General features: G+C 42.0%; 1 protein-coding gene across 1 annotated transcript in view; it reads right to left on the bottom strand.

The window, feature by feature from the left end:
• Positions 1 to 8,202: 8,202 nt before the first annotated feature.
• Positions 8,203 to 11,700, bottom strand: part of KDM1B (lysine demethylase 1B) — a 34,877-nt gene continuing 31,379 nt past the window's right edge. Inside the window, exon 17 of the mRNA XM_018559627.1 lies at positions 8,203 to 8,395. Coding sequence (XP_018415129.1) covers positions 8,312 to 8,395 — 84 coding nt within the window. The 3' untranslated portion in view covers positions 8,203 to 8,311. The remainder of the gene's footprint in view (positions 8,396 to 11,700) is intronic.

Below are 11,700 nucleotides of genomic sequence, written 5' to 3'. Positions count from 1 at the left end.
CAGTTGCCATGTTTTATACAACATAGTTGTACACGTGCACTTGCGTTGCCCTTTTAATCTTGGTAAAACCTTCTCTTCTTCCTAACCCACTGATTGTCTGAATGCAGTAAACTGCCACCAGGGCAAGGACTGTGTTTTTGCTTGCTTGTGCACTCTTCACCCTTTATGAAGGGATCAGAGTAGCAATGACGGCATAAATACTATTGCTTCATATCTCAACTCATTGTAATCTATCATAAATCAATAAGATTGTCTCACAAAAGGTTACCTGGATTGTATGCCCGGCATTATGAGCAAGTATCCTTTTGTGCCAAAGCCAGTATCTCGGTGCTAGAAAAGTGATCAAGCTGAGGGTAATACATCTCCATCTAACCATGGCAGTATACTTACTTTGATGTACAACATTGTTGCAGATGATATTTCAATTTTGCTTTTGACCATTTTTAGATATTTTGAGATGTTCATTTCAGAACTTATTTGCTGTCAATATATAAACAGCGTAAATTATGGGCTTTAATTGTGTCCTGATAACATACAATTTTGTGAAGATGGAATTGAATATTCGCTGAAAAGAGATTTGTAAATCCCCCCAAAAATAAAGAAAACCGTGGGTTTGTTATCGCTGGCATCTTTCTGAAGATACTAGTTACTGAAATGCTGGCTAGGACAAGTAAATGGAACAGGTATTCAGACATACACCTGCAGCATACTTCTTGATCTAAGCTGGATTCACACCTCGCTATTTGTTTTATGCACTGCTGCTGTGATGCATCAGAAAAAAAAATCCTGTGCACATCTCATTCATAAACCTATTCAAAAGGTGCACTTACATTAAGTTTACATTCTAAATTAGCCCTGCAACATCTGATAGCGGATCTGTACTGAAGTGCAGTAAGTGCTACCAACAAATTGGTTGCCTAGGCAGAGGCAGCCAGTCTGTAGACCCGCCTTCATGGAGATCCCAGCTTGCAACTGAGCATTGGAAGTAACTCTGGGACTAGAGTTCAGGGCTGTTGTTGGATAAGTATTCATATAGGGCTAATCCAGGCACATTTGATGAAAGATCACACAGGTTTAGAATAGCTTGGGGGTAAACTGCATATTCTATTCAATCTTTACTTTGTTTACAAATCTCAATTTCCCACCATTTGTAAAGAAATGCCAAACTATTTTGTATCTGTTAAGATTAGTGCGTTTTGTAAAGCAACATGTTTTGTTTTGGGACTCTTGTGTTTAACTTCTTATAGCTGGTGTGTTTAATTTTTATAGTGTGGATTATGTACATTTTAGGGTTCCATTATGTAAAAATTAAACTTTTTTGAATACAAAGACTTTGCATGTTGTCTGTGTGGGAGGAGGGGTTTGTACTGAATCATGTGACTCACGTTCCTTCCTCATGACAGTGATTTGGAATTGGCTGTTTAAGCACCTGTGCTATCACATGGAGGCAAGAAGAATGTCCTTGGCCCTCTGTAAGGCTGGGTTCACACCTAGGCGTATCGAATATGCGCATTTTTACCGCGATTTGCTGTAAAACAAACCGCGCGACAAACCATTTCCTAGGGCTACCTGGCTGTATGCCAATGGATACGCATGGCAAATACGCCCCAAAGAAGCTCCTGTACTACTTTGGGCATTTTGCAGAGTGTTCCTACGCGCTGTAAAACGCCCAGGCGGGAACCATGCCCATAGGCAATCATTGGTTTTCACATGTTGAGCGTTTTACAGCGCGTAGGAACACGCTGTAAAACGCCCAGGTGTGAACCAGGCCTTGGTGCGGACTGGAATAGACTTGCAGTGTATACAAAGCTGCTTTTTCTCACTTTAAGCAGTGGTCAGAGTTGTGGAGCAGCAAACGAAAGGTAATGTATAAGATGCTGTGGGGACTGGCTTAAAGGTGAGCCTGTGACATTAAATTGGTCCACATCTGAAACTGCACTTGGTATATTTACCACCATTCTAGTGCAGAAGGGTTTTTCAACATTACACTTTTCCTTCATGAAGAAATGGTCTTCCAGATTGTAACATTTATATCAAAAGCCGTATCTAGCTCAAACTAAGCTCCAGCATAAGGAAAACTTGTGAGGCCTAACTGACTGTACAACATTAAAGGTAAACAGGAGGCACAAGGGGACCGATCTGATGCCTTAGCCCTCGTTCACACCTGAACGTTTTGTCGCGCGTTCTACGCTCGAAAACGCTCAAAAATATCAATCCCATTCTATTCAATGGTCTCGTTCCCACCTTGGCGTATTTCCGCCCGTCCCTAACGCACTACAAAACGGCCCACGCCTGAAAAGGTACAGGTACTACTTTGGGCCATTTTGCGCGTTTCCATTGGGATACAGCCAAGTAGCCTTCGGAAACGCGTGACGGTCGAGTGACTTTTTACCGCGCGGAGGTCGCGCATATGCAATACGCCTAGGTGTGAACGAGACCTAACAGACACCGTTTGCCCATTCGAGATGCAGGCTCTGATTTAGGGCTTGTTTCCACCAGAACACATGGGTTGAGGTGTTAGTGAAAGAACTGACTTGAATGGCAACTTCAGACCAATACACCCAAATGCAGCACTGTATACTGTGGAAAACAATGGGTTTTCTGATGTCCATACATCTACTGCAAAATGCATGACAACTCATAAGATGTACAATAGTCTTTGATAGTCATGCATAATTAGTGTATTTGTTGATCATCCCATCAGATAGCAGCTGTCATTAAAAACCATGCATTCCCTAATAACATTAAGCACTCATACTCCTGGCCAGAGACTGAAGTAGGCTTCAGGTTACTAGAAAATGTTTGAGAAATGTGGTTTTTTTTGCTAGCACTTTCTCTGCACTCAAAACTGTTTTTGACTATACTTTACCTATTAACTGTGGTCGAGGCAGATACCGAAACCTGCATATTGAGTGGTTTCTAAAGCATACTGGGGCATGTGCATGGATGTTAGAAAATAGTTGTAAAATCCTTCAAATTCCTAATGGGGTGTATACAGAATCTGTATGTGTGATAGTGACAGCTTGTTCTATTTGCACCCACCCTGCTTAGATGGATAGCTCTATTATACATCCAGATGTCGGGAAGACAAAGGCCCCTGCCGTTTTAGGAAAGGGGAATGGCAGAGTCTGGCAGGCTGATGAGACCAAATACATTTGGAGAGGAGGGATGGAGTTTGACAGAAAAATACCTTCCCAATGTAGATGGACAGTGCCCGTAACAGATATAAAAAAAAAAATAATGGATAAAATACTCATTAACAACATTACACTTCCTGAAACAGGAAAATGAGCCAGGGGTCCAGTTCTCCAGATCAGGTCTGATTAATTTCAGGAATGCCAAGATATTTAGTGAGTAGACTTAGGTAGCTTTATTCCAGGGGGCTTATCTTAAGTATTTGATAGTATGTTGGACTCATTTGAACTAGAAACTGTTTTGAACAAGAACAAGCTCTCATTCAGGTATGTAACGTTTAGGGCTTTTGGACTTTTAACATTGATCTTGAATAGGACAAGGAGCCAAAGGCATGTAATTCTGTCATCAAATGGCCAAGGAGTCAAATTAGAAATAAAAAACAAAAGATTGTCAGCGTACGCTGTGATTTTGTGTCTATAAAGTGCGTTTCCGAGGGCTACTTGGCTGTATCCCAATGGAAACACGCGACAAAAACGCCGCAAAGAAGCTCATGTACCTTTTCAGGCGTAGGCCGTTTTGTAGCGCGTTCAGACGGGCTGAAATACGGCAAGGTGTGAACCATACCCATAGAAAACAATGGGATTTTCATGTTTGAGCGTTTTGTAGAGCGTTCGTAGAGCGTTGAGCGCGCTACAAAACGTACAGGTGTGAACCAGGCCTTACCCTAGCGGATGGGTTGATATATAAAACGAGGATTTGTGCATGCACAGTATTTCTCAAACCTATGTGTTAACTCCCTCCTTAAAGTCCCAGTTGACACGGTCGGAGACTTTTTCAGCATCTGTAGGTAGAAGTATTACGTTATGCGCCTTTGACCCTGCCATATTGGTAATGTTTTAGTAGTATTATCCTTTTTCTCTTTAGTTTCCACAAAGTCCACCTGATTATGCATAAGATATTGAGAGCAGGTGTTGAGGCGAGATGCCAAAATCTTTCAGAGCAGCTTAGGGTCAACATGATGTCCCATCTTGACAAAGTGTCCACCATTCTGGTAAAGGATGCACCTGTTTTCAAGCACTTTATTGATAAGCGGCAGAAGTCCCTCTGTAAAGTGTGCTCTCTTGGGCAGGCACTACTCTACATCCTGTTTTGGCTGCGACTGATCTGTCAAATCTTGACTGACTGGTCTAAGGCTATTAGAAGGGATATGATCACTTTGGTGGTCGATCCCTTGGTTATAGAACATTTGCAACAAAAAGCTGTAGCTCTGAATTGTTGATGGGCTACTATGGATTTCCCATTTTATTTTCAGTCTCCTGTCCATTAACATACAGATAATATTTTGACTGAAGTGTTGTACTGTGGACCCTGCATATGTGTTTCTAGGGACAACGTCTCTTCAGGTCTTTTCTGGATACCATCAGGGATGCCACAGGTGGCAAAAGCACTCAGCTTCCTTAGCCAAAGAAACATAAAGGCTCCTTTTGGGAAGACTCATCCCTTGCTGGAGGTTAAGAACATTCCCTTTTGCTACTCCACAACTCAGAAAGTCTATGTTCAAACCCAGGCTGAGCTCCAGGATCTTGCAAAGCATGGAACTCCCAAGTCTGCCAAACCCTCAGACAAATCTTCAGCATTAAGGTGTACCCCTACTTCTCAAAGGGAGAAGGGGGTTTCCAGGGGCTACAATCTAGTTTTGCTCTTAGCCCCCTCCTCGGTTTATTAGTTTCAACCACTACTGTGTCACTGCACAGATTAGCAGATCTCCAGGCAGCCATAGTGATTTTTCATTGCCCCAGTCCATGTGGCAGAACGGTCTTGGGGGTTCTATGCCAACCTGTTCACAGTTCCTAATAGAGCTGCAGCTAACGATTATTTTCAAAATCGATTAGTTAGTCGATTATTAGGTTCGATTAATCGGATAAACCATAAAATAGAGTTCAAAAAAAGCGGTGGAATTTTAATCGATTATTGAAAAAGTTGACAACTTTTTCAATAATCGATTATAATCGATTATGTCGATTAGTTGTTGCAGCCCTAGTTCCTAAACCAACAGGGTTATTTATTACATCTTGAATCTCAGAGCCCTAAAATTCTTTATTTGGGCATAGAATCCACCAGGTCTACCATAGTCTCCTATCAAGGAGACCTTCTGGCCTCTGTGGTTATCAAGAATGTGAACCTGCATGTTCCCATTTTTCCAGCATTGCAGCGATTCTTACACTTTGCTGTGGGCCCTCTGCACCTTAAACTTGTGGCCCTGCAATTTGGTCTTTCTGCTGTGTCTCTGGTGTTCACCAAGTTTCTGGCCTTAGTACTGGCCCTTCTACTCTCTCAGGGTATTCCCACTGTGGGATATCTAGACCCCTACTGCTGTGGGAACAGTTAAGAGGTGCTGGCGGACAGCCTAGCCCTGAATACCCAGATGGATCCTGAACCTTCAGAAATCAGTGTTGGAATGGACTCATTGCTTATTGAATATGCGGGTCTAGTCCTTGACACAGCTCAGAATTTTTTTTCCATCGGAGAAACTTCAAACTCTCTGTTCCTGGACTCATACTCTGCAGTCCAGTAGTTGTCTGACTCTTGGCTTCTGTGTGAGAGTCCTTGGGCTGATGGTAGCTTCATTTTTGAGGTAGTCCCATTTGCCCAGTTTCACCCCAGACCCCTACAGCACAACATTCTGTCCTTGTGGGACAAGTCAATCCAGATCCTCATAACTCCGTATTGATAGAGGGGGAATGTTTGGATAAGACTCCTGGTAGACACTCCATGGGCCCTTCTTAGATCTTCTATCACAAGCAACAATTTACCATCCTACTTCACAGTCACTGGCTTTAATGGCATGGCTGTTGAAGCTCAGGTACTGAGGAACAAGGTGCATCTCTGAATCTGTTCGTTGCTAAAAGCTGGGAAGTCTAATGTGGCAAAAGGCATTACTTCCCTTGGTGATAGGCACAAGCTTTCCATGCATGCTTAGAGCTGGGTCTGAACCAGAATTTGGCCCTTAAAAAGAAACGGTAGAGACCTGGCCCTTGAAGGAGAACTATGAGATGAGTGATTTCCACTCACCTCATAGTTCTAGCCGACCTGTGACAATGAGACTGTCACAGGTCGGCTCAGTAGATCTGGAGGTGAGCTAACTCATACTGGGTTCGCTCACCTCTCGATCCTGTCACGGCTCTCTGCCGTGACAGGGGGAGGGGCTGGATTCCCCGCTCCGATCTGCCAGCGCTGTAGCTTGCGGTATACTGAGCTTAGGGTAACGGGAGGATGCTAGTTTGTGTCCTCCCGTTACCCTAAGGAGAACTATAGGGGAAAAACACTGACCCCATAGTTCTCCTTTAACATAGCCCTCTTGTTCCTGAGACCATTCCAATTACTTGACCAAAGGCTTAGTTCACCTTGACCATGACACATTCCTCATCCCCCAACCTCAAACTGCCTTCCTCCTACTTACCCGTACTTGGGTGCTACTCAAACACAATTAGCAAGTAATTTTTCTTTACATTCAGCCTAAAAGTGTCAGCACTAATTGCAAATTAGGAATCTACTTCTCACACGTGTGTCTTCAATACACAAGATCCATAAAAAAAAAAAAAAATGCAGAGTCTCCGGTTTCGGTACTTCAGTAATGACAGGTTTCCTTGCCACTCATCATGATGGAAACCTGGGGGTTGTCATGTTAAAAACCTTGGCTACATCAGAACAAATAGATCCAAGGGTTTAGATTTCTTTCAGGTCAGTAACTTAGAAGGTAATGAAGCCATAGAATCTGCATTACAGCCAGGCAACTATCATTTTCAAAGGGAAAAATGCTAGTTTGTGTACATGACAGCTTTCTTTTCACTCACAGTCCAAGACTTGTATTTATTGTATATGCCACCATGGGATAGCCATCTGCAACCATACATATAATGCACTAATTTCCAGTAAACTATAAACAAAGGACACAAATCCTCTCACACTATCTGAACTGGTGTGTTCCCCAGAGTATGTAGTACATCTCACCACAATACAATTTTGTTGAGTGTCCCTTCAATATGCTTCCTTCATTATTCTGTTCTGCAATTTTGCATAAGATGTAAAATCCCCTTTTAAATGTTGAGTTCTACAATCAAGGAAGACCCATTGGAAAACATTGCATTGTCTTTTTTTACTTGGCAATTAAAGGTCAATCCAACTTTACTTTTTTCATGCTTTAGCTTTACTGGTGCCACAACACCAAAGATAAATGTTTTTACATAACTTAAAGTGACATTAAACCCTCAGATTTTTTAACATAAACCAATACTGTAATGTGTGCCTTACTGTAATCCATGGTAGTTTCCCTTCTCTTTGCTGCTCTTTCTTTTAAATCCGTATCTCTTCTCATGCTGGGCAGAACTTCAGTTTTGCAGCAGACTGTCTTGTCTCTGAAATGGATACATGGTGTCTGTATGTAGGTTCACAACCTGAGCCAGCACTACAGGAAGAGGCACTCAGCTGCAAAGGGAAGTTCTCCTCCAGCATGAGAAGATATGAGGATTTAAAAGGAAGAGCAGCAAAGAGAAGGGAACCTACCATGGATTACAGTAAGGCACACATTACAGTATTGGTTTATGTTAAATCTGAGGGTTTAATGTCACTTTAATAAAATACTGTGTAATGTTTTTCTCTTAGCCTTGAGACATATACATTTGGAATTTAAGGGTTCCAAGTATATATAGCATTCAACCTATAAAAACATAACGGGAAAAATAAAGCAATGCTTGGTTATCAAATACAGTATGTAAAACTTAATTGAAACAGACCCTGTAATAATAATAACAATAAATTAAGGGCATTTGAAAAGAAAAAAAAATACTAGGCTTCCGTTGTGGGTCTTCTCCAATTTCTTGATGACCAATAACGCAGAAGCCTATTGGCTGTCTCTTTCAGTAATCTTCTGACATCAAACACACACAACACCATAATGTTCTTTTTGTTCTCAGGACCACTTTTGTCTTTAAGTGCATGATCCGCATTGTCCGGTGGCCAATGCTCAGCCATAATGTGCAGTACAGAGATTTCAAAAGTACGCAAAGAATAAAATAACCAATGTTGTAAACAAATGTTGCTGGTAAAAACGCAGCTTGAGCGGTTTCTTCAAAAATATATATAAAAATAGAAAAAGGAGTGGAAAAGTGAGTCCAGTTTAAAAAACTGTGATTTTGCTCGCCTCTCGCACACCACTTAGATAAGCTCCAGTTACAGTCTGTGGGAAATGGCGATTTGTAGCCTATAAAAAAAGCACAAATACAAGCATGTCAGCTTTAAAAGTCTGGTTTTAATTCAGTGCACTTTGATGCAGCTAAACAATTAGCCAAGATAGACAACTCTTAACCCCTTCATGACTGAGGCCTTTTTCTCATTTTTTTGTACCCATGTTATATTCCACATTTAAGGCCTGAAAATTACTTAAAACCCCCCAACATTATATATTTTCTGAATGCCAAGACCCTATAGAATAAAATGGTGGTAGTTGCAAATTTTTATGTTGCGCAATATTAGCGCAACTCCTTATTAAACCCCAATATTTAGTGAAAAATTTAATTAAATGCCCCAAAACTAGGGCTGCAACAATTTAAACAGCCCCGATGCTGGCGACGTACACTGTACGTCGTCAGTCACGAAGGGGTTAAAGAGAAATCAAATTCTATATTAGACTCTAAACTCAATATTGCAAAAACACTCAATTTTGACTTTTCATGAACTTACATATAGTACTGTGCAAAGGTTTTAGGCAGGTGTGAAAAATGCTGTGAAGTAAGAATGCTTTCACACAAAAAAAGTGTTAAAAATTTGATTTTAGAAATGAACAAAATGGAAAGTAAATGAACAGAAGAGAAATCCAAATCAATATTTGGTGTGACCACCCTTTGCCTTCAAAACAGCATCAATTCTTCTAGGTACACTTGTACATGGCTTTTGAAGGAACGTGGCAGGTAGGTTGTTCCAGGCATCTTGGAGAAATAACCGCAGATCTTCTGTGTCTGTAGGCTGCCTCAAAGCCTTGTCTCTCCATGTAATCCCAGACAGACTCGATGATGTGGGCCAAACAATCCTTTGGACTCCTTGTTCTTCTTTACGCTGAAGACAGTTCGTAATGGCATTGGCTGTATGTTTGGGGGTTGTTGTCCTGCTGCAGAATAAATTTGGGGTCAATCACACACCTCCCTAATGGTATGGCATGATGGCGAAATATCTGCCTGCCATTTTTCTGCACCACAGTACCTACGTTTTTGTACATAGTTGAGTCGCTTAGCCTTGTTTCCACGTCAGAAGTATGGCTTTGTGGCAGCAAGGCCGCAGAAAAATGGCAGCATGTGCTCTGGACTGATGAGTCAAAATTTGAAATACTTGGCTGTAGCAGGAGGCAGTTTGTTCGCCGATGGGCTGGAGAGCGGTACAATAATGAGCCTCTGCAGCAACAGTGAAGCATGGTGGAGGTTCCTTGCAAGCCTGGGGATGCATTTCTGCCTAGTGAGCTGGAGATTTGGTCAGGATCAATGGTGTCCTCAATGCTGAGCAATACCAGCAGATACTTATCCATCATGCCATACCATCAGGGAGGCGTGTGATTGGCCCCAAATTTATTCTGCAGCAATACAATGACCCCAAACATACAGCCAATGCCATTAAGAACTGTCTTCATAAAGAAGTACAAAGGAGTCCTGGAAGTGATAGTTTGGCCCCACGGAGCCCTGACCTCAACAGCATCAAGTCTGTCTGGGATTACATGGAGACAGGAGGATCTGAGGCAGCCTACATCCACAGAAGTTCTTAAGTTAGTTCTCCAAGATGTTTGGAACAACCTACCTGCTGAGTTCCTTCAAACTATTAACCCTTTTTTCTAAAAGCATTCTTACTTCACAGCATGTTTTCACACCTGCCTAAAACTTTTACACAGTACTGTACATTTAATGTTGTTGTAGCTCCTGTATACCAACTTTAATCATATTGCTAATGAATCTGGATTTTATAGTGGATTTCTTATATTTTATTAAACAAGGAAAAGAAATTATGAATAAAACAAGTTCACTGACAACAGGCACAGAAAGATTGACAAAAAGATAAGTGTGTGCTGTACTAGTCTGTGTGTGTGTATGTGTGTGTCATTGTATGTAAGTGTGTAATTGTATGTAAGTGTGTAATTGTATGTGTGTGTGTGTCAGTGTGTTTGTCAGTGTGTGTGTGTCAGTGTGTTTGTCAGTGTGTGTGTGTCACTGTTTTTTCAGTGTGTGTGTGTGTGTGTGTCACTGTGTTTGTCAGTGTGTGTGTGTGTCACTGTGTTTGTCAGTGTGTGTGTGTGTGTGTCACTGTGTTTGTCAGTGTGTGTGTGTTTTGGGGTGCAGCCCGCACCCGGATGCCACCAGTGGAGGCGGTGACACCAATATGACTGACAGTCATTTTGGTGTCACCCCCTCTAATAATAAATAATAATCATAAAAATAATAGTAATTTTTTTCTAAAAGAAAACATAAACCTTTTATTATCATTATTATTAATAATATAAGCTGACACCCTCGGCTTGTGTTATATGGTTTGCCATTTTAGCTGTTACAACAGCGGTTCTCAACCTGTGGGGTCGCTGTGTGATTTCTGCTGTGCTAGGTGAGAGTCCTCCTCAGCCCTCTCCTAGAGCAGCAGTGTCAGTTATCCCGCCACACCGCCAGATGTCGCTGCAGCAACCACGTCAACCCTAAATTTTACCGTTGGGGGTCACCACAACTTGGCAAATGTTACCAAGGGGTCCCGGCCCTAGGAAGGTTGAGAACCACTGCTGTAGAGGAAGACTTGGAACAGCAGGTGCACTTGGAAAGTGTTTGACGTTTTACACCTATATTTTAGGTGTGATTACGGTTTCTAAAGGACCCAAAACTGGGAACAGAACTTGTAGAACAGACTGATCCTCTTATTTTAGAGTGGTGCGTACTGCATTAATTAGAGCCAAAATAGTCTCTTTTCATTTGGGAGTAATGGTAGAAAACCCTGACTCCTCAAAGGCAAGCTTGTCAGGTAAACACAGAAGCTGATGGCTCAGGTAGATTAGATACAGACTCTAAGGCAGAAGGGATAGGAGCGTGATTGTGTCCTCTTCAGTCAGAGTTAGCAAATAATTGGGTGATTTGGGCCATAACGTCTTGCATAGCTGTAGTAAAAACCTGAACAGAGAGGGTAGGGGAACTAGCCACACCATGCAAAGCTAAAGAAGACTCCAAAGATGGAATAGACTCTAGGAGGGCAATAGGATTCCATGCTGCAGACTTCAGTCATATCATTAGGCAGAATGCAAGCAGCCCTGGAGCTATTAGTAGAGTGTGAGCTGGGGGGGGCCTTACTGCCACATACATTCGCGACCAAGGTACAAGGCAAGGTCTTAGGTACTCATGAAGCCCAGACAGCTGGTAGAAGGTGAGGGTTGGATGACCGGAGATGACAAGTGGAATTTTAAAGGTGTCCAGTAAACTATGTACATGAGGTAGCTCCCATTGCTTTGACTGGTGTACAAACAAAGCGAGTATTCAGACACGGGGAAAGCAC

This window comes from Nanorana parkeri, unplaced genomic scaffold, assembly GCF_000935625.1.
Source record: "Nanorana parkeri isolate BGI_ZX_2015 unplaced genomic scaffold, ASM93562v1 scaffold408, whole genome shotgun sequence".
NCBI classification, from domain to species: domain Eukaryota; kingdom Metazoa; phylum Chordata; class Amphibia; order Anura; family Dicroglossidae; genus Nanorana; species Nanorana parkeri.
This window is presented reverse-complemented; position numbering and strand designations above follow the sequence as displayed.